This window comes from Scomber japonicus, chromosome 16 (assembly GCF_027409825.1).
Source record: "Scomber japonicus isolate fScoJap1 chromosome 16, fScoJap1.pri, whole genome shotgun sequence".
Taxonomy (NCBI): domain Eukaryota; kingdom Metazoa; phylum Chordata; class Actinopteri; order Scombriformes; family Scombridae; genus Scomber; species Scomber japonicus.
Window position 1 is genome coordinate 455060 of NC_070593.1, and position 22839 is coordinate 477898.

Below are 22839 nucleotides of genomic sequence, written 5' to 3' on the forward strand. Positions count from 1 at the left end.
TATAATATATATAATATATATAATATATAAATATACTTTGATGTAAAACTTGATTCTTTATCTGATTATTGATCAGAAATCAACTTGAGTCAAATATTCAGAGTTATGAATTTTAATAAGAGAAAAAAAGAGTTAAAGATTTTATATTCTGATTAAACATGATTATTAATGTTAGTTAATATAAATGTTAGTTAATATAACTGTTAGTTAATATAACTGTTAGTTAATATTAATGTTAGTTAATATTAATGTTAGTTAATATAAATGTTATTTAATATTAATGTTAGTTAATATAAATGTTAGTTAATATAAATGTTAGTTAATATAAATGTTAGTTAATATTAATGTTAGTTAATATAAATGTTATTTAATATAAATGTTAGTTAATATTAATGTTAGTTAATATTAATGTTAGTTAATATAAATGTTAGTTAATATTAATGTTAGTTAATATAAATGTTATTTAATATAAATGTTAGTTAATATTAATGTTAGTTAATATAAATGTTAGTTAATATTAATGTTAGTTAATATAAATGTTATTTAATATAAATGTTAGTTAATATAAATGTTATTTAATATAAATGTTAGTTAATATAAATGTTAGTTAATATTAATGTTAGTTAATATAAATGTTAGTTAATATAAATGTTAGTTAATATAAATGTTAGTTAATATTAATGTTAGTTAATATAAATGTTATTTAATATAAATGTTAGTTAATATAAATGTTAGTTAATATTAATGTTAGTTAATATAAATGTTAGTTAATATAAATGTTAGTTAATATTAATGTTAGTTAATATTAATGTTAGTTAATATAAATGTTAGTTAATATAAATGTTAGTTAATATTAATGTTAGTTAATATAAATGTTAGTTAATATAAATGTTAGTTAATATAAATGTTAGTTAATATTAATGTTAGTTAATATAAATGTTAGTTAATATAAATGTTAGTTAATATAAATGTTAGTTAATATTAATGTTAGTTAATATAAATGTTATTTAATATAAATGTTAGTTAATATTAATGTTAGTTAATATTAATGTTAGTTAATATAAATGTTATTTAATATTAATGTTAGTTAATATTAATGTTAGTTAATATAAATGTTAGTTAATATAAATGTTAGTTAATATTAATGTTAGTTAATATAAATGTTAGTTAATATAAATGTTAGTTAATATTAATGTTAGTTAATATTAATGTTAGTTAATATAAATGTTAGTTAATATAAATGAAGAGAAGCAGAACATTAATACATGATGAATAAACCCTTTAATGAAACTTGAACTGATTTATGAATAAATTATGTCGTGACTCTTTGTGATGATGATGTCACAGCGTCCTGCTCGGAGCGTCTCTTCTTCTTCTCTCTGCGTGTCAGGTGACCTCTGACCCTGCCGGACGACGGTCCCGGTCGTGTGAAGTCTGCGTTTTTAGCAGCAGAAGAAGAAGCGGCTGTAGTGGGCGGAGCCTCGGCGGAGCTCGCAGCTTTCCATTGGACGTCGAGCTTCAGGTGAACTTCTTCTTAGTGGCCGTGAAACGCTCCATGTACTGAAACACAGAGCATCACCGTTACCACGGTAACAAGGGTACATCACCACGGTAACCTGGTTAATCACCACGGTAACCCTGTTAATCACCATGGTAACCAGGGTACATCACCACGGTAACCAGGTTAAATCACCACGGTAACCAGGTTAAATCACCTCGGTAACCAGGTTAATCACCACGGTATTAAATCACCACGGTAACCATGTTAATCACCACGGTAACCATGTTAATCACCATGGTAACCAGGTTAATCACCACGGTATTAAATCACCACGGTAACCATGTTAATCACCACGGTAACCATGTTAATCACCACGGGTAACCAGGTTAATCACCACGGTAACCAGGTTAAATCACCACGGTAACCAGGTTAAATCACCATGGTAACCATGTTAATCACCACGGTAACCATGTTAATCACCACGGTAACCAGAGTACATCACCACAGTAACCAGGGTACATCACCACGGTAACAGACCTTGTCGTAGCCCTGCAGGTCTCGGAGCCGCTTCACCTCGAACAGGTTTCCCTCCACAGAGAACAGGGACACCTGAGAGTCCAGCAGAACCGCCTCCGGAACCGCTGACAGCTCCAAGCAGTTCTCCTCCAGGCGCAGAACCTTCAGACGGGGACAACGAGAGACCTCCGCCGCCAGGACCGAGATCTGGGGGGGGGGGCAAATCCATTAATCAATACTCCATGATTACCTGTTCACTACCTGGGTCTGGTCTGGTCCTGGTCTGGTACCTGGTTCTGGTTCAGGTTGATCTCGATGGCCTGCAGCTCGGACACGTCTGGGGGGACGGTCTGGATCTGGTTCCGGGACAGGTCCAGCAGGTCCAGGTGTCTCAGGGCTCCGAGTCCAGACGGGAACTCTGAGATCCGGTTCCCTGAGAGCCGCAGGGTCCGCAGGGCCCGGAGCTGGTTCAGGGAGGGGGGCAGCTGCTGGATCCGGTTCTGGTTCAGACTCAGAGTCTCCAACTTCTTCAGGGACCCGATCTCTGGGGGGACGGAACCTGGGACAGGAAGTACACGTTAAACCACCAGAACCTTCACAGTCAAGGTCTGATGTGGATCAGGTCTGATGTGGATCAGGACTCACTGAGCCGGTTCTGGTTCAGGATCAGGGTTTTGAGCTGCAGGAAGTTCTGGATGGAAACAGGAAGTACTTCGATCTTATTCTCAGAGAGGTCGACGGTCCGAAGAGACGAGAGGCGGAGCAACTCCTCTGGGATCTGGAGAGGGGGGGGGGGGGGGGGTAACTAGTTACATTATAAAGTAACTAGTTACTAGTTACCTCCACACACACACACACAGGTGAGCTGTGATAATAAAGCTGCTAAACTAAACTAACTGACCGGCGGAGCTGTTACCCCAGCAGGCTGTAGTAACAGTAATCAGATTACCTCCAGCAGGCTGTAGTAACAGTAATCAGATTACCTCCAGCAGGCTGTAGTAACAGTAATCAGATTACCTCCAGCAGGCTGTAGTAACAGTAATCAGATTACCTCCAGCAGGCTGTAGTAACAGTAATCAGATTACCTCCAGCAGGTATAGTTACAGTAATCAGATTACCTCTAACAGGTAGTGTAGTTACAGTAATCAGATTACCTCCAGCAGGCTGTAGTAACAGTAATCAGATTACCTCCAGCAGGCTGTAGTAACAGTAATCAGATTACCTCCAGCAGGCTGTAGTAACAGTAATCAGATTACCTCCAGCAGGCTGTAGTAACAGTAATCAGATTACCTCCAGCAGGTATAGTTACAGTAATCAGATTACCTCTAACAGGTAGTGTAGTTACAGTAATCAGATTACCTCCAGCAGGCTGTAGTAACAGTAATCAGATTACCTCCAGCAGGCTGTAGTAACAGTAATCAGATTACCTCCAGCAGGCTGTAGTAACAGTAATCAGATTACCTCCAGCAGGCTGTAGTAACAGTAATCAGATTACCTCCAGCAGGTATAGTTACAGTAATCAGATTACCTCTAACAGGTAGTGTAGTTACAGTAATCAGATTACCTCCAGCAGGCTGTAGTAACAGTAATCAGATTACCTCCAGCAGGCTGTAGTAACAGTAATCAGATTACCTCCAGCAGGCTGTAGTTACAGTAATCAGATTACCTCCAGCAGGTGTAGTTACAGTAATCAGATTACCTCCAGCAGGTATAGTTACAGTAATCAGATTACCTCCAGCAGGTATAGTTACAGTAATCAGATTACCCCCAGCAGGCTGTAGTTACAGTAATCAGATTACCTCCAGCAGGTATAGTTACAGTAATCAGATTACCTCCAGCAGGCCTTTCCCGGTCAGCTGGAAGACTCCCGTCTTCTGTGACGTCTCCAGGTGAGACTTCAGCGCGCTGTTCCCCATCGTCCAATCAGGGAGCAGCTTACCTGTCTGTGACCTCTGACCTCTGTGCAGGTGATCAGCTGATGTTCAGATAGGACTTCCTGTCATATCCAGACAGGAAGTCCTCCTACTTCTTCTTCGGTGGTGTTAATAGGGATCAGGCTCCTTCTTCTTCGGTGGTGTTAATCCCTGCAGGATAAAAACAATAACAGACTAAATGCTAACAGCTAGCTGCTAACAGCTGTTTCCTGTCCGACAGGTTCAACTCTGATGTCACAAACTACACAGTGACGTCACGGAACGCCTGGCAGACGTCACGGTTGATGTTTACAATGTTAGCCTGTTAGCTGTTAGCCTGTTAGCTGCTAGCTGCAGCTCCGTTAACGGGACCGTGTTACTTACGTCACAGCGTCCGGTCGGTGAAACGGCGCCGGTACCGACCGGAAGTGTTTAAACGGTCAGATTTTAAAAATAAAACGTCAGAAAGTTTAAATATTAAAAGTTTCAAGCTTTAAAGCCGCTGCTGGTGCTGCTGCCTCAGCCAATAGGAACAGTGGACACGCTGACGTCACTGCGGGCATGCGCAGTGACAGAGGAGTTAACGCCCTGTTTTGGTTCTTCTTCGGTGGTGTTTCAACCCCCCCCCCCCCACACACACACACACACACACACACACACACAATAACACACAGCAAATTTGTACATTTTGCATTTACAAACAAACAATGATGCGTTATATTTCATGTGTGTGTGTGTGTGAGTGTGTGTGTTCAGGGTTCATGTTATATTTCATGTGTGTGTGTGTGTGTGTGTTCAGGGTTCATGTTATATTTCATGTGTGTGTGTGTGTGTGTGTGTGTTTTCATGTTATATTTCATGTGTGTGTGTGTGTGTTCAGGGTTCATGTTATATTTCATGTGTGTGTGTGTGTGTGTGTTCAGGGTTCATGTTATATTTCATGTGTGTGTGTGTGTGTGTGTGTGTGTGTGTGTGTGTGTGTGTTCAGGTGTTTTCTTACAGCTCTCAGTAACAGTTCAGTGATTCTCTGAACAGAAACAGAAACTCCCACAAAGAAATATATATATATATATATAATATATATTTTACTGTCACATTCACCACGTAGGACTAAAGTGTTCAACGTGTTTGAAGCCATCTTCTCCTCTATTGATCCAAACCATTCATTTCACACTTTTAACCCTTCAATGCCACAAAATACAGTCTAACCCTGGTAACCCTGGTAACGGTGATTATTACCAACATACTGATGCAGACTGAGTTTGGTTCGGTTACTGTTCAGGACTCAAACTCAAAGCTGCTGACACTAAAATAATAAAGTTGAGGGTTAGAGGATTATCAGAGCTGCTCATCAGAGATTCAGTCAAACACATTTTAACCTTTTTTAAATAAGAAATCTTTTATTCACACATTAAATCTAAAAGCAGAAAACTGGATTTTATTTTCAAACGTTTTCATGGCAACAAAGAAATCTCACACCTTCAAACTGGTTCAGACTGGTATCAGACCAGTCCAGACCAGACCAGACTGGTGCAGACTGGTCCAGACTGGTGCAGACTGGTCCAGACCAGTCCAGACTGGTTCGGACTGGTATCAGACTGGTTCATGAGGAGCAGGAAGTGTTCGGCTGTCTCGTTGAACTCGTTTTGAACGTTGCAGCTTTTCATGAAGCTGAATCGAACGTTTTAGTGTCTCAGAGTCTCAGATCCTCTTCAGCAGGTCTGTAAACAGGGTTCCTTATCACCATGGTAACCAAACAGGGTTCTTTATCCCCATGGTAACCAAACAGGGTTCCTTATCACCATGGTAACCAAACAGGGTTCCTTATCACCATGGTAACCAAAGGATGCTTGTTATCGCCTGCAGTCACACAGACGTAAAAATAAAACTTTAAACTTTCCCTTTGTAGTGAGACAGAGAGAGAGAGAGAGAGAGAGAGAGAGAGAGAGAGAGAGAGAGAGAGAGAGAGAGAGAGAGAGAGAGAGAGAGAGACAGAGAGAGAGAGAGAGAGAGAGAGAGAGAGAGAGACAGACACAGGTGAGTATTTCTGGTCTCAGATCAGCAGGTAAACTTGGAGTAAAGCTGATCCAGGATCTGGACCGGAACAGAAACAGAACTCAAAAAAATAAATCAATTTAAAATCTTTAATAAACAAAAAACTTCTTAAAATCATTAAAACGTATTTTTAATGTGAAGTCATGTGACAGCAGCAGCAGCTTTAAACTACAACAGTAAATAAATGATTGGGTTTATTCTGTTTGTGCTTCTTTCATCTTCAGGTTAAAGTCGGTCTACCTGCTGACCTCTGACCTCTGACCTCTGACCCCTGACCCCTGACCCCTGACCCCTGACCTCTGACCCCTGACCCCTGACCCTCTGCTCATCCAGTCTAAACCAGCTCAGAGTCTCGCCGCTCCTCCGGTCCGGTTCAGCGCTGGCCGGTGTACGCTCGGAACCAGGAAGTGACGGAAGCAGCCGCTGATGAGATCATCCCACCTGTATTCGCTGAGGGCTGGGACACCTGCAATGCACTCTGGGAAAGATCCATGGACTGCAGGAGGAGGAAGAGGAGGAGGAAGAGGAAGGGGAAGAGGAGGAGGAGGAAGAAGAGGAAGAGAAAGAGGAAGGGGAAGAGGAGGAGGAAGAGGAGGAGAAGGAGGAAAAGGAGGAGAGGAAGAAGAGGAGGAGGAAGAAGAAGAAGAGGAGGAGGAAGAGGAAAAGGAGGAGGAGAGGAAGAGGAGGAGAGGAAGAAGAGGAGGAGGAGGAAGAAGAAGAGGAGGAGAAGGAGGAGGAAGAGGGGGTGGAAGAGGAAGGGGAAGAGGAGGAGGAGAGGAAGAGGAGGAAGAAGACGAGGAGGAGAGGAAGAGGAGGAAGAAGAGGAAGAAGAAGAGGAGGAAGAATGTGGTTATTATGGAGTTCCAGGTGTCTGTCCTTTCTATCAATCGATCGATAACGTTATCAGAAGTGAGGATGAAGAGTATATTTATATTTATCGGGTTCGGTCTCGTGTGTACTTCAGGTGTCGTACCTGCGATGGGATATCACAGAACCGAGGACTGGGCACCGTCTCCCAGTCCGTCCCCAGGTCCGTCTCCTCATCCGTCACCGCCTCGTCTCCGCTCTCCTCCGCCGGCCCGGCCGCCTCCGGCTCCACGAACTCCATCGACTCCTCCAGGTCAGCGCTCACCTCGAACGGACCGGTCCTGCAGAACCAGACAGGAAGCAGACAGGAAGCAGAGAGGACGCAGAGAGGAAGCAGAGAGGAAGTAGAGAGGAAGTAGAGAGGAGCCAGACAGGTAGCAGAGAGGAATCAGAGAGGAAACAGAGAGGAACCAGAGAGGAAACAGAGAGGAACCAGAGAGGAACCAGAGAGGAAACAGAGAGGAACCAGAGAGGAACCAGAGAGGAAACAGAGAGGAAACAGAGGGGAACCAGAGAGGAAACAGAGGGGAAACAGAGAGGAATCAGAGAGGAACCAGAGAGGAACCAGAGAGGAAACAGAGAGGAATCAGAGGGGAACCAGAGAGGAAACAGAGGGGAAACAGAGAGGAAACAGACAGGAAACGGAGAGGAACCAGACCAGACACAGACAGGAACCAGAGAGGAAATAGAAAGGAACCAAAGAGGAAGCAGAGAGGAACCAGTTCAACATGTGATCAGGTTGCTGGTTGTTGACACTCAGCAGCAGTGATGTCATCAGTATGACGATGACGAAGTGATTAGTTTATAAAATGTTCCTAAAGTTCAACATGAACATCACATTCAGAAGCTCAAGCAGAGAATTTAAACTTTTCCCTTTTTTAAACGATAAAATGATTTTTGCAGTGAAGCTGATTGGCCGTCGTGTGGTCAGCTGACCTGAGAACGGATCTGATTGGCCGTCGTGTGGTCAGCTGACCTGAGAACGGATCTGATTGGCTGTGACACTCACCTGCCCAGGTTGTCGTTGTCGGGGGAAACCAGAAACATGATGTTCCTCAGAGTGTGATGAGGATGAAGCTTCTCACTGTCGACATGCTGCACACACACACACACACACACACACACACACACACACATAAATAAATATATGAAGTGTGTATTATTGTGTCTAGGCGTGAGCTGGTCACTGGTTTCAAGGTTTACCACGGTATGAAAAAGTCACGGTTTCAAAACCACTAAAATGTTCCATCACACCGTTCCTACGGGTATGATACAGTCTGTGGTATGATACAGTCTGTGGTATGATACAGTCTGTGGTATGATACAGTCTGTGATACAGTCTGTGGTATGATACAGTCTGTGGGTATGATACAGTCTGTGATACAGTCTGTGGTATGATACAGTCTGTGGTATGATACAGTCTGTGATACAGTCTGTGGTGTGATACAGTCTGTGGGTATGATACAGTCTGTGGTGTGATACAGTCTGTGGGTATGATATAGTCTGTGGTACGATACAGTCTGTGGTATGATACAGTCTGTGGTATGATACAGTCTGTGGTATGATACAGTCTGTGGTATGGTGGGTATGATACAGTCTGTGGTATGATACAGTCTGTGGGTATGATACAGTCTGTGGGTATGATACAGTCTGTGGGTATGATACAGTCTGTGGTGTGATACAGTCTGTGGGTATGATACAGTCTGTGGGTATGATACAGTCTGTGGGTATGATACAGTCTGTGGTGTGATACAGTCTGTGGGTATGATACAGTCTGTGGGTATGATACAGTCTGTGGTATGACACAGTCTGTGGTATGACACAGTCTGTGGTATGATGCAGTCTGTGGGTATGATACAGTCTGTGGTATGATACAGTCTGTGGGTATGATACAGTCTGTGGTATGATACAGTCTGTGGTATGATACAGTCTGTGGGTATGATACAGTCTGTGGTATGATACAGTCTGTGGGTATGATACAGTCTGTGGGTATGATACAGTCTGTGGTATGACACAGTCTGTGGTATGACACAGTCTGTGGTATGATACAGTCTGTGGTATGATACAGTCTGTGGGTATGATACAGTCTGTGGTATGATACAGTCTGTGGTATGATACAGTCTGTGGGTATGATACAGTCTGGGGTATGATACAGTCTGGGGTATGATACAGTCTGTGGGTATGATACAGTCTGTGGTATGATACAGTCTGTGGTATGATACAGTCTGTGGGTATGATACAGTCTGTGGGTATGATACAGTCTGTGGGTATGATACAGTCTGTGGGTATGATACAGTCTGTGGGTATGATACAGTCTGCGGTATAATACAGTCTGTGGTATAATACAGTCTGTGGTATAATACAGTCTGTGGTATGATACAGTCTGTGGGTATGATACAGTCTGTGATACAGTCTGTGGTATGATACAGTCTGCGGTATGATACAGTCTGTGGGTATGATACAGTCTGTGGTATGATACAGTCTGTGGGTATGATACAGTCTGTGGTATGATACAGTCTGTGGTATGATACAGTCTGTGATACAGTCTGTGGTATGATACAGTCTGTGGTATGATACAGTCTGGGGTATGATACAGTCTGTGGTATGATACAGTCTGTGGGTATGATACAGTCTGTGGTATGATACAGTCTGTGGTATAATACAGTCTGTGGTATGATACAGTCTGTGGTATGATACAGTCTGTGGGTATGATACAGTCTGTGATACAGTCTGTGGTATGATACAGTCTGTGGGTATGATACAGTCTGTGATACAGTCTGTGGTATGATACAGTCTGGGGTATGATACAGTCTGTGGTATGATACAGTCTGTGGGTATGATACAGTCTGTGATACAGTCTGTGGTATGATACAGTCTGTGGGTATGATACAGTCTGTGGTATAATACAGTCTGTGGTATGATACAGTCTGTGGTATGATACAGTCTGTGATACAGTCTGTGGTATGATACAGTCTGTGGGTATGATACAGTCTGTGGTATAATACAGTCTGTGGTATGATACAGTCTGTGGGTATGATACAGTCTGTGATACAGTCTGTGGTATGATACAGTCTGTGGGTATGATACAGTCTGTGGTATAATACAGTCTGTGGTATGATACAGTCTGTGGTATGATACAGTCTGTGGGTATGATACAGTCTGTGATACAGTCTGTGGTATGATACAGTCTGTGGGTATGATACAGTCTGTGATACAGTCTGTGGTATGATACAGTCTGGGGTATGATACAGTCTGTGGTATGATACAGTCTGTGGGTATGATACAGTCTGTGGTATGATACAGTCTGTGGTATGATACAGTCTGTGGTGTGATACAGTCTGTGGTATGATACAGTCTGTGGTATGATACAGTCTGTGGTATGATACAGTCTGTGGTATGATACAGTCTGTGGGTATGATACAGTCTGTGGGTATGATACAGTCTGTGGTATGATACAGTCTGTGGGTATGATACAGTCTGTGGGTATGATACAGTCTGTGGTATGATACAGTCTGTGGGTATGATACAGTCTGTGGGTATGATACAGTCTGTGGGTATGAGCAGGTTTTTAATGTGACGTCTGGTCAGAGAGAGAGTGGAGGTTCCCCAGGTCGTGTGCAGCTGCAGCGTGAAGTACAACCCCTCCCGTACTCGGTTGCTGTTACAAGCAGGTAGCTCTGCAGGCTGTATGTTGGCTGAAGGAGCCTAATTGTGTGTGTGTATATTATTGTGTGTGTGTTACTGTGTGTGTGTGTGTGTGTGTGTGTGTGTGTATTATTGTGTGTGTGTGTGTTACTGTGTGTGTGTATTATTGTGTGTGTGTGTGTGTATTATTGTGTGTGTGTGTGTGTGTATTATTGTGTGTGTGTGTGTGTGTGTATTATTGTGTGTGTGTGTGTGTATTATTGTGTGTGTGTGTGTGTTATTGTGTGTGTATGTGTGTGTTACTGTGTGTGTGTGTGTTGCTGTGTGTGTGTGTGTGTGTGTTGCTGTGTGTGTGTGTGTGTATTATTGTGTGTGTGTATGTATTATTGTGTGTGTGTGTGTGTGTGTGTGTGTGTGTGTGTGTGTGTGTGTGTGTGTGTGTGTGTTACCTGGGAGAAGCACAGGTGGAGGATGTTGGTGTTGAGTTTATTCAGCGCTCTGGTGAATCGATATCTGCTCAGATTCTCTCCACAGAACTCACTGCAACACAAACACATCATCACATGACCACAGCTTCCTGCTTCCTACCTGCCGTTTCCTGCTTCCTGCTGCTTCCTGCGTCCTACCTGCTGCTTCCTGCCTGCTGCTTCCTGCTTCCTACCTGCTGCTTCCTGCTCCCTGCCTGCTGCTTCCTGCCTGCTGCTCCCTACCTGCTGCTTCCTGCTTCCTGCCTGCTGCTTCCTGCCTGCTGCTCCCTACCTGCTGCTTGCTGCTTCCTACCTGCTGCTTCCTGCTTCCTGCCTGCTGCTCCCTACCTGCTGCTTGCTGCTTCCTACCTGCTGCTTCCTACCTGCTGCTTCCTGCCTGCTGCCTCCTGCCTGCTGCTTCCTGCCTGTTATAGAGCTTCCTACCTGCTGCTTCCTACCTGTTGCAGAGCTTCCTACCTGTTATAGAGCTTCCTACCTGCTGCGGAGCTTCCTACCTGTTATAGAGCTTCCTACCTGCTGCAGAGCTTCCTACCTGTTGCAGAGCTTCCTACCTGCTGCAGAGCTTCCTATCTGTTATAGAGCTTCCTACCTGCTATAGAGCTTCCTACCTGTTATAGAGCTTCCTACCTGTTGCAGAGCTTCCTACCTGTTATAGAGCTTCCTACCTGTTATAGAGCTTCCTACCTGTTGCAGAGCTTCCTACCTGTTATAGAGCTTCCTACCTGTTATAGAGCTTCCTACCTGCTGCAGAGCTTCCTACCTGTTATAGAGCTTCCTACCTGCTGCAGAGCTTCCTACCTGTTATAGAGCTTCCTACCTGCTGCAGAGCTTCCTACCTGTTATAGAGCTTCCTACCTGTTATAGAGCTTCCTACCTGCTGCAGAGCTTCCTACCTGTTATAGAGCTTCCTACCTGTTATAGAGCTTCCTACCTGCTGCAGAGCTTCCTACCTGCTGCAGAGCTTCCTACCTGCTGCAGAGCTTCCTACCTGCTGCTTCCTACCTGCTGCTTCCTACCTGTTATAGAGCTTCCTACCTGCTGCTTCCTACCTGTTGCAGAGCTTCCTACCTGTTGCAGAGCTTCCTACCTGTTGCAGAGCTTCCTACCTGCTGCAGAGCTTCCTACCTGTTGCAAAGCTTCCTACCTGCTGCAGAGCTTCCTACCTGTTATAGAGCTTCCTACCTGTTGCAGAGCTTCCTACCTGTTATAGAGCTTCCTACCTGTTATAGAGCTTCCTACCTGCTGCAGAGCTTCCTACCTGTTATAGAGCTTCCTACCTGCTGCTTCCTACCTGTTATAGAGCTTCCTACCTGCTGCTTCCAACCTGCTGCAGAGCTTCCTACCTGTTATAGAGCTTCCTACCTGCTGCAGAGCTTCCTACCTGTTGCAGAGCTTCCTACCTGCTGCTTCCTACCTGCTGCAGAGCTTCCTACCTGTTATAGAGCTTCCTACCTGCTGCAGAGCTTCCTACCTGTTGCAGAGCTTCCTACCTGTTGCAGAGCTTCCTACCTGCTGCAGAGCTTCCTACCTGCTGCAGAGCTTCCTACCTGTTATAGAGCTTCCTACCTGTTGCAGAGCTTCCTACCTGTTATAGAGCTTCCTACCTGTTAGAGCTTCCTACCTGCTGCAGAGCTTCCTACCTGTTATAGAGCTTCCTACCTGTTAGAGCTTCCTACCTGCTGCAGAGCTTCCTACCTGTTGCAGAGCTTCCTACCTGCTGCAGAGCTTCCTACCTGTTATAGAGCTTCCTACCTGCTGCTTCCTACCTGTTATAGAGCTTCCTACCTGTTATAGAGCTTCCTGCCTGCTGCTTCCTACCTGTTATAGAGCTTCCTACCTGCTGCAGAGCTTCCTACCTGTTGCAGAGCTTCCTCCCTGTTGCAGAGCTTCCTACCTGTTGCAGAGCTTCCTCCCTGTTGCAGAGCTTCCTACCTGCTGCTTCCTACCTGTTATAGAGCTTCCTACCTGCTGCAGAGCTTCCTACCTGTTATAGAGCTTCCTACCTGCTGCAGAGCTTCCTACCTGCTGCAGAGCTTCCTACCTGCTGCTTCCTACCTGCTGCTTCCTACCTGTTATAGAGCTTCCTACCTGCTGCTTCCTACCTGTTGCAGAGCTTCCTACCTGTTGCAGAGCTTCCTACCTGCTGCAGAGCTTCCTACCTGTTGCAAAGCTTCCTACCTGCTGCAGAGCTTCCTACCTGTTATAGAGCTTCCTACCTGTTATAGAGCTTCCTACCTGCTGCAGAGCTTCCTACCTGTTATAGAGCTTCCTACCTGCTGCTTCCTACCTGTTATAGAGCTTCCTACCTGCTGCTTCCAACCTGCTGCAGAGCTTCCTACCTGTTATAGAGCTTCCTACCTGCTGCAGAGCTTCCTACCTGTTGCAGAGCTTCCTACCTGCTGCTTCCTACCTGCTGCAGAGCTTCCTACCTGTTATAGAGCTTCCTACCTGCTGCAGAGCTTCCTACCTGTTGCAGAGCTTCCTACCTGTTGCAGAGCTTCCTACCTGCTGCAGAGCTTCCTACCTGCTGCAGAGCTTCCTACCTGTTATAGAGCTTCCTACCTGTTGCAGAGCTTCCTACCTGTTAGAGCTTCCTACCTGCTGCAGAGCTTCCTACCTGTTATAGAGCTTCCTACCTGTTAGAGCTTCCTACCTGCTGCAGAGCTTCCTACCTGTTGCAGAGCTTCCTACCTGCTGCAGAGCTTCCTACCTGTTATAGAGCTTCCTACCTGCTGCTTCCTACCTGTTATAGAGCTTCCTACCTGTTATAGAGCTTCCTGCCTGCTGCTTCCTACCTGTTATAGAGCTTCCTACCTGCTGCAGAGCTTCCTACCTGCTGCAGAGCTTCCTCCCTGTTGCAGAGCTTCCTACCTGCTGCTTCCTACCTGTTATAGAGCTTCCTACCTGCTGCAGAGCTTCCTACCTGTTATAGAGCTTCCTACCTGCTGCAGAGCTTCCTACCTGTTATAGAGCTTCCTACCTGTTGCTTCCTACCTGCTGCAGAGCTTCCTACCTGCTGCAGAGCTTCCTACCTGTTACAGAGCTTCCTACCTGTTATAGAGCTTCCTACCTGCTGCAGAGCTTCCTACCTGTTGCAGAGCTTCTTGGGCAGGTTGACGTCCAGGATGTGGGACAGGATGGTGACGAGCTGCGTAGCGTAGCAGAGCGCGGCGCTGATCGTGTGAGCCGGGTTGATGTGGTCCAACTCTGCAGAGGACGAGAGGTCAAAGGTCACACACAACATTATGAGGTCATCAGAGCAGTGAGCCTAAGCCCCGCCCCCCTCACCTGGCCCCTGATTGGTGCTCTTCTCCTCCACCCAGGTGTAGTAGGCGGAGCAGTCCCCGTTGCTCGGCAACGTGACGGGCGCTCCCGTGATGCTGATGCTCGTCTCTCCGTTCTGGTCGTCCCAGATCCAGCGTCCCGACAGGTACGTGGTGCGCCGGGCCTCGGCCAGCTCGCTCACCGTGCTGGAGGTCAGCGCGGGGTCACACTCTGCCACCACGTCCGCGGGGTCTCTGAGGGGAAAACGCAGGGGCTTCCATCAGTCCCTTTAATGCTTTAACTGTTTTACTAAAACACTCAGAGACGCATCGACCCTCTGATGCTGTAAAGTAGGCCTGGGCCGGTATGAGGTTCTGGCGGTATGACCACCATAAGTAATAATATCACGGTTTCATGGTATGGTGGTATGGCGCTGTGGTGGTGTGGTGGTACGGTGGTATGGAGGTACGGCGGTGTGGTGGTGTGGCGGTATGGCGGTATGGTGGTATGGCGGTATGGCGGTGTGGTGGTGTGGCGGTATGGTGGTATGGTGGTATGGCGGTGTGGCGGTATGGAGGTATGGTGGTATGGTGGTGTGGTGGTATGGCGCTATGGAGGTATGGCGGTATGGTGGTGGTATGGCGGTATGGTGGTATGGCGGTATGGTGGTATGGTGGTATGGTGGTATGGCGGTAAGGTGGTATGGCGGTATGGAGGTATGGAGGTATGGTGGTATGGAGGTATGGAGGTATGGCGGTATGGCGGTATGGTGGTATGGTGGTATGGAGGTATGGAGGTATGGTGGTATGGAGGTATGGCGGTGTGGTGGTATGGAGGTATGGCGGTATGGAGGTATGGCGGTATGGAGGTATGGAGGTATGGTGGTATGGAGGTATGGAGGTATGGTGGTATGGAGGTATGGAGGTATGGTGGTATGGTGGTATGGTGGTATGGAGGTATGGAGGTATGGTGGTATGGAGGTATGGCGGTATGGTGGTATGGAGGTATGGAGGTATGGCGGTATGGTGGTATGGTGGTATGGTGGTATGGAGGTATGGAGGTATGGCGGTATGGTGGTATGGAGGTATGGAGGTATGGCGGTATGGCGGTATGGTGGTGTGGTGGTATGGAGGTATGGAGGTATGGTGGTATGGCGGTATGGAGGTATGGTGGTATGGCGGTATGGAGGTATGGTGGTATGGCGGTATGGAGGTATGGTGGTATGGCGGTATGGAGGTATGGCGGTATGGCGGTATGGCGGTGTGGTGGTATGGCGGTATGGCGGTATGGAGGTATGGTGGTATGGCGGTATGGAGGTATGGTGGTATGGCGGTATGGTGGTGTGGTGGTATGGTGGTATGGCGGAATGGCGGTGTGGCGGTATGGTGGTATGGCGGTATGGAGGTATGGTGGTATGGCGGTATGGAGGTATGGTGGTATGGTGGTATGGAGGTATGGTGGTATGGTGGTATGGCGGTGGTATGGCGGTATGGAGGTATGGTGGTATGGCGGTATGGAGGTATGGCGGTATGGAGGTATGGCGGTGTGGCGGTATGGTGGTATGGCGATTACAGCTCTAAAAGACAGACATGTTAATTTAACCTGAATCTGTAATGACAGTGTGAGGGGTCGTGATACTCTACGCTGCAGCTGCTCCACCTGAGGGATTTCTGACCAGCACTTCCTGTCTTTGACCAACACTTCCTGTCTTTAACCAGCACTTCCTGTCTTTGACCAGCACTTCCTGTCTCTGACCTGCACTTCCTGTCTTTGACCAAACAGAAACAGCTCATACCTTAGGAACGGTATGACAGAACATTTGGTGGTTTCGGTTATCATCCCACGCCTGCTGTAAAGTATTATTATTATTTTCTAGATGAATCTTTTTCTTTATAAAATGACAGAAAGGTGAAATATGTTCTTTCATTCAGGCAGAAAAACATTTGAGACGCTGAATTTTATTTTTGTGTCTCCTTGTTAATCCATAATGAGGTCTGTTTTAAAAATCTCATCTCACTGACTCTGATTCTTACTGCAGATGTTACTATATTAAATAGTTTATTTGCTTAAAAAACATTTTTTAAAGTTATATAAACAGCATTTTATGTATATTTCTTTCTTTTATTATTAATTTAAGTTTAACATATGTGATTTTTTTTTGTTCTGATGTCATTTTATATTTATAAAGTTAAACTGTAAAATATAAACAGTGTTTAACATGTGAGGGGTCAGGGGTCGGGGGTCGGGGGTCACCTGGTGCCCAGCTTCTCCTCCTGTGTGAGGAAGATGTGTGTGGTGAGCTCCAGGATGTGTTCCCTCCGCAGCGCCGCCAGCTGCTCCAGACGCGCCGCCAGCTCCCGGCCGCGCCGCTCCTGCAGGTCGCCAAGACGACGGTTGTGACGCTCGATCTTATCACGTTTCTCCTGGTGACGGCCGGCTCGACGCTGCAGCCGCTGGCTCTCCTCCTGGGAGCGCAGCAGCACCTCCTTATCTGGGGGGGGGGGGGGGCAGAATATATTAGAGGGGGAGAGGAGGAATATGGTAAAGAAGAGAGGAGGAAGAGGAGGGAGGAGGAGGACGAGGGAGAAAAGAGAGGAGGAGGAAGAGGACAAGGAGGGAAGAGGAGGAGGAGGAGGAAGAGGACGAGGAGGGAAGACGACGAGGAGGGAAGATGACAAGGAGGGAAGAGGAGGAGGAAGAGGAGGAGGAGGAGGGATGAGGAGGAGGAAGAGGAGGAGGAGGAAGAGGAGGAGGAGGAGGAAGAGGAGGGAAGAGGAGGAGGAGGAAGAGGAGGAGGACGAGGGAGAAAAGAGAGGAGGAGGAGGAGGAGGGAAGAGGAGGAGGAGGGAAGACGACGAGGAGGGAAGAGGAGGAGGAAGAGGAGGGAGGAGGGAAGAGGAGGGAAGACGACGAGGAGGGAAGAGGACGAGGAGGAGGAGAAGGAAGGAAGAGGAGGAGGAGGAGGAGGAAGAGGAGGGAAGATGACGAGGAGGGAGGAGGACGAGGTGGGAGGAGGACGAGGAGGGAGGAGGAGGAAGAGGAGGGAGGAAGAGGAGGAAGAGGACGAGGAGGGAAGAGGAGGAGGAGGAGGAAGAGGACGAGGAGGGAGAGGAGGGAGGAGGACGAGGTGGGAGGCGGACGAGGAGGGAGGAGGAGGAAGAGGAGGGAGGAGGAGGAAGAAGAGGAGGAGGAGGAGGAGGAGGAGGAAGAGGACGAGAAGGGAAGAGGAGGAGGAAGAGGAAGAGGAAGAGGAGGAGGAGGGAGAGGAGGGAGGAGGAGGAAGAGGACAAGGAGGGAAGAGGAGGAGGAGGAGGAAGAGGACGAGGAGGGAAGACGACGAGGAGGGAAGATGACGAGGAGGGAAGAGGAGGAGGAAGAGGAGGAGGAGGAGGGATGAGGAGGAGGAAGAGGAGGAGGAGGAGGAGGAGGAGGAAGAGGAGGAGGAGGAAGAGGAGGAGGAGGAAGAGGAGGAGGAGGAGGAAGAGGAGGGAAGAGGAGGAGGAGGAAGAGGAGGAGGACGAGGGAGAAAAGAGAGGAGGAGGAGGAGGAGGGAAGAGGAGGAGGAGGGAAGACGACGAGGAGGGAAGAGGAGGAGGAGGAGGAGGGAGGAGGGAAGAGGAGGAGGAGGAGGAGGGAAGACGACGAGGAGGGAAGAGGACGAGGAGGAGGAGAAGGAAGGAAGAGGAGGAGGAGGAGGAGGAAGAGGAGGGAAGATGACGAGGAGGGAGGAGGACGAGGTGGGAGGAGGAGGAAGAGGAGGGAGGAGGAGGAGGAAGAGGACGAGGAGGGAGGAGGACGAGGAGGGAAGATGACGAGGAGGGAGGAGGACGAGGAGGGAGGAGGAAGAAGAGGAGGGAGGAGGAGGAAGAAGAGGAGGAGGAGGAGGAGGAGGAAGAGGACGAGAAGGGAAGAGGAGGAGGAAGAGGAAGAGGAGGAGGAGGGAGAGGAGGGAGGAGGAGGAAGAGGATGAGGAGGAGGAAGAGGACGAGGAGGGAAGAGGAGGAGGAGGAGGAGGAAGGAAGAGGAGGAGGAGGAGGAAGAGGACGAGGAGGGAAGACGACGAGGAGGGAAGAGGAGGAGGAGGAGGAGGAGGAGGAGGAGGGATGAGGAGGAGGAGGAGGAGGGAAGAGGAGGAGGAGGGAGGAGGAGGAGGACGAGGAGGGAGGAGGGAAGAGGAGGAAGAGGACGAGAAGGGAAGAGGAGGAGGAAGAGGAAGAGGAGGAGGAGGGAGAGGAGGGAGGAGGAGGAAGAGAAAGAGGAGGAGGAGGGAGAAAGAGGAGGAGGAGGACGAGGAAGGAGGAGGAGGAGGAGTAGAGGAAGAGGACGAGGAGGGAAGAGGAGGAGAGGAGGAGGAGTGTGAGGAAGATGAGGAGCATCATGTGAGCAGGAGGACACTCACCACTCTTCACCTCCTCGTTGCCCCAGGCGACCGCCTCCTTCAGCTGCTCGATCTTCATCTTACACGACATGATCTTCCACTTCTGAGGAGGAAGGTCTTCATCAGTCATGTGACTCAAACACGTCAACTTCCTGTTAGTACTCTGATACTCACCATCTCATCAGCCTGCAGCTTCCTGTCCATGGCCTGGATCACTCTGAGGAGGAGGAAGAGGAGGAGGAGGAGAGGGAGGAGAAGGAGGAGAGGAGGAGGAGGAAGAGGAAGAGGAGGAGAAGAGGAGGAGGAGAGGAGAAGGAGAGGAGGAGGAAGAGGAGGAGGAGGAGAGGAGGAAGAGGAGGAGGAGGAGAAGGAGGAAGGGGAAGAGGAGGAGGAGGAGGAAGAGGAGAGGAGAGGAGGAGGAAGAGGAGAGGAGAGGAGGAGAAGAGGAGGAGGAAGAGGAGAGGAGAGGAGGAATAGGAAGAGGAGGAGGGAGAGGAGGAGGGAGAGGGAGAGGAGGAGGAGGAAGAGGAGGAAGAGTAAGAGGAAGAGGCGTAGAGGAAGAGGAGTAGAGGAGGAGGAGGAGGAGGAAGAGGAAGAGGAGGAGGGAGAGGAGGAGGGAGGAGGAGGAGGAGGAGGCGGAGGAACAGAAGAAGGAAGAGGAAGAGGAGGAAGAGCTGATTAACACAACGATGATGATGGTTTTATCAGTTTGTGTTTATAATAATAATAAGAGTGATTCTTCTTTGTGGCTCCTGATAGGAACATCAGACAGGAAGTGAACATGTTGAGTTAGTCGAGACCGGACCAGAGCATCTCTTGGTTCCTGGTCTGCAGTGATCCGGACCCATCAGCAGACACAGGAAGGACCAGAAGTGAACCATGACCAGGGTCCGGCCCAACAGACGAGATATATATTTATATATTAATATGTGTGTGAGTAATGTGATGTCATCGTCACCTCTGCTGCAGCGTCTCCTTTTCCTCTTTCAGCTTCTTCAGTCGCTCCAACTTCTCAACAAACCTTCAAAATAAAACATTACAATGTACAGTTAGTGTTTCTGTTGGTTTTCTATCATTTAAATGATCTAGGAAGGAAGGAAGGAAGGAAGGAAGGAAGGAAGGATGTAAGATCATGCCAAACTAGTTGATATGGTGTTAGGTAGGAAGGAAGGAAGGAAGGAAGGAAGGAAGGAAGGTGTTTTATTGACTATTTACTGTTTTTAAGCAAGTTGAATTATTTGGTACAAAGTTTTTATGGTTACACCACTTAGACATTTTTACCATAATCCTCTAATATATTCTCTCTAAATGGATTAAAAGCAGAAATTTGATGCTGGGTCCACAAAAAAATTATTTATTTTCACATTTTGAATTTAAACTAAACCTCATGGAGACTAACAAACAGGGGATTAAACTATATTAAATATTAATATCACAGGTTTTCTCTACAGCCTTCAGTAGTTAATTGAAGCTCAGATATCAGCAGGATCTCTGCTTCACTGACTGATTTCCACTCTTATTTGTCTTTTATTTTGTTTATTTCCTCCAATAAATAAAATAAAACCAGTTTCAAAGTGTTGTTGTTGTTTTTGTCCCTGGGAGCTGCTCAGCGACCCCCGGCGGTCCGCGGGCCCTAGTTTGGTAAACTGAGCTATGAAGGTTATTTTAAGCAGGTTAGCTGCTGCAGTTACACGGCATCTGGAAATAACACCAACACCAGACTGAGCTAACTGCTAACAGCTAACTGCTAACAACGAGCTGAAACTCAAACGGCTGCTAATGCTAATGCTAATGCTAACTATAGATATTAAATCAGTGATTAAATAATAAATAATAATTCAAACCGCAGCTTTCTGTTTTAAGGCTTCATGTGAATCGTTTAATGAGACTTTCAGCAGCAGAAGATGATAAAAACATAAATCACAAATTAACGTGAATTATTTCAGAAAGATGAAAATATTAAAATGTGTTTTTATTAATGATCCGATCAGCTGATTGCCAACAGGTGACTCACCTGGCAGCAGCTTAGCTAGCAGCTAGCAGGTAGCAGGTAGCTAATACAACCAGAAGTTAAAGCAGTAAATCAGTTTATTAATATTATTATTATTATTATAAAGTGAGACATTAACGCAGAGCTGAGGAGAGTCTAGGTTGTTATTCTGAAGGTTTAACATAAACTTAGATATTAAACTACTGAAGGTTTATAGGAGAACAGCTGAGTGACAGTTAAACCCAAACACCGGCAGCTCGGTCCTCCGGTCACCGGGATAACCCCCCCCCCCTCCTCCAGTCCCCGGTGCTCACCTCTCCGTGGTCCTCTCCGTGTTCCTCCCGTCCAGGTGAGTGAAGTCTCCGGCCTGCACGCAGCGGGCGCAGGTGAGTCTGCGGCGGGACGTGCTGCAGAGCGGACACCGCTCCACCGCCACGTACAGACCCTCCGCGTCATCTACCGACTCCGCCATCACACCGGGAGGAAGCACCGGGGCCGCGGGGGGCCGGTGAGGCGGCCTGGCCCCGCAGTGAGAGCCGGGGGAGGAGGAGGCTCTGTCCGGGCCGAGAGGGGGGAGTCCGGCGGGGGAAGCCATGGAGCTAAGCTAGGCTAGGCTAGGCTAAGCTAAGCTAGGCTAACTATTAAAGCCAGAGAGAAGCTTGTTATTCCTCCATGTTCGTCTGTTGGCGGGAAACTCTGCTTCACTCCGCTCACATCTAACCCTTCAGAGGAGAGTCACCACCTTCATCTCCATCTTCTTCTTCTTAATGTTCTTAATGTTCTTCTTCTTCTTCAGTCTGATGTTTATGTTTTGTTGAGAAGACGGTGAGTCGTCACTTCCGGTTTTCTCTGAACACGTGACGCTTTGTTTATGTAATGACGTAACGCTGCACCGCAACACCCACGCGACGCTCCCGCAAATTACTTTAACTGTGCTGAAAGTAGTTGCATCATTTATTGTGATTAATTTAAAATGTGCATTATACAGTAGCTATGTTACATATGGTCTAATTTAAGTCTAGCTTTTTACTTTTTATTTTTCTGTACTTTTACTGATGTTTTATTATAATTGGGTTTTCTTGTTTTTAATTGGACGTTTTTAATGTTTCAGAATGTTAGTTTAATACTTAGTTTTTATGTAAAGCACATTGAGTTTCCTCATGTATGAAATGTTCTGTATAAATGAAGCTGCCTCTTTATAAACTTACGTACATGTAAGAGTGTGTTGTTGATAATCAGTTCTGTCATTGGTTCATGTTTGTTAGTCGATTCTGATTTTGCTGAATAAAGTTTATTAAAAAAAGAATCCTCCCAAATCTTCATATCGAACAACGTTAACAAATTATTTAATTTAATTTGGAATAAAACTGTTTAAAAGCTGATGCAGGTCTCCATGTGTTTTATTGATACTGGATTAATAAATGCCAAAATCTACATGGTTCTATGTGGTTCTACGTGGTTCTACATGTTTCTGTATGGTTCTACGTGGTTCCACATGTTTCTGTATGGTTCTATGTGGTTCTACGTGGTTCTACATGTTTCTGTATGGTTCTATGTGGTTCTACGTGGTTCTACATGTTTCTGTATGGTTCTACGTGGTTCTACATGTTTCTGTATGGTTCTATGTGGTTCTACATGTTTCTGCATGGTTCTATTTGGTTCTACATGTTTCTGTATGGTTCTATTTGGTTCTACATGGTTCTACATGGTTCTACGTGGTTCTATATAGTTCTATATGGTTCTACGTGGTTCTGTATGGTTCTACATGGTTCTACGTGGTTCTATATAGTTCTATATGGTTCTACATGGTTCTACGTGGTTCTATATAGTTCTATATGGTTCTACGTGGTTCTATATGTTCTATATGGTTCTACGTGGTTCTATATGGTTCTACGTGGTTCTATATAGTTCTATATGGTTCTACGTGGTTCTATATAGTTCTATATGGTTCTACATGGTTCTACGTGGTTCTATATAGTTCTATATGGTTCTACGTGGTTCTATATGGTTCTATGTGGTTCTACGCGGTTCTATATGGTTCTACATGTTTCTGTATGGTTCTATGTGGTTCTATATGGAGGAACCTCTGCAGCCGGGAGGTTGTACACTACCTGAGGCTTTATTCCACCCCCAGTCTGAGGAGACTGTCCAGTCGTGGGTCCAGTCAGCTCTACAGCCGGCTACCTGGGGGTTCCCGGTCAGGAGTGGCCGGGCTTGCCAAC

The 22839-nt window shown here is 46.6% G+C and overlaps 2 protein-coding genes across 2 annotated transcripts; both read right to left on the minus strand.

Moving 5' to 3' along the window:
• Positions 1–1270: 1270 nt before the first annotated feature.
• Positions 1271–4481, minus strand: lrrc57 (leucine rich repeat containing 57). Its single transcript, XM_053335996.1, has 6 exons — positions 4315–4481; positions 3850–4101; positions 2663–2795; positions 2308–2576; positions 2039–2224; positions 1271–1560 (listed from the first exon to the last, which is right to left on the minus strand). The coding sequence occupies exons 2-6, from the start codon at positions 3931–3933 to the stop codon at positions 1519–1521; spliced, it is 714 nt and encodes a 237-aa protein (XP_053191971.1). The 5' UTR covers positions 3934–4101; positions 4315–4481; the 3' UTR covers positions 1271–1518.
• Positions 4482–6308: 1827 nt separating this feature from the next.
• atg14 (autophagy related 14) lies at positions 6309–21425 on the minus strand. Its single transcript, XM_053335973.1, has 11 exons — positions 20932–21425; positions 19586–19648; positions 18802–18844; positions 18649–18730; positions 16503–16740; positions 14274–14503; positions 14075–14192; positions 10947–11037; positions 7862–7947; positions 6959–7133; positions 6309–6481 (listed from the first exon to the last, which is right to left on the minus strand). Exons 1-11 carry the CDS (start codon positions 21210–21212, stop codon positions 6359–6361), a joined length of 1530 nt encoding a protein of 509 aa, XP_053191948.1. The 5' UTR covers positions 21213–21425; the 3' UTR covers positions 6309–6358.
• Positions 21426–22839: the final 1414 nt, after the last annotated feature.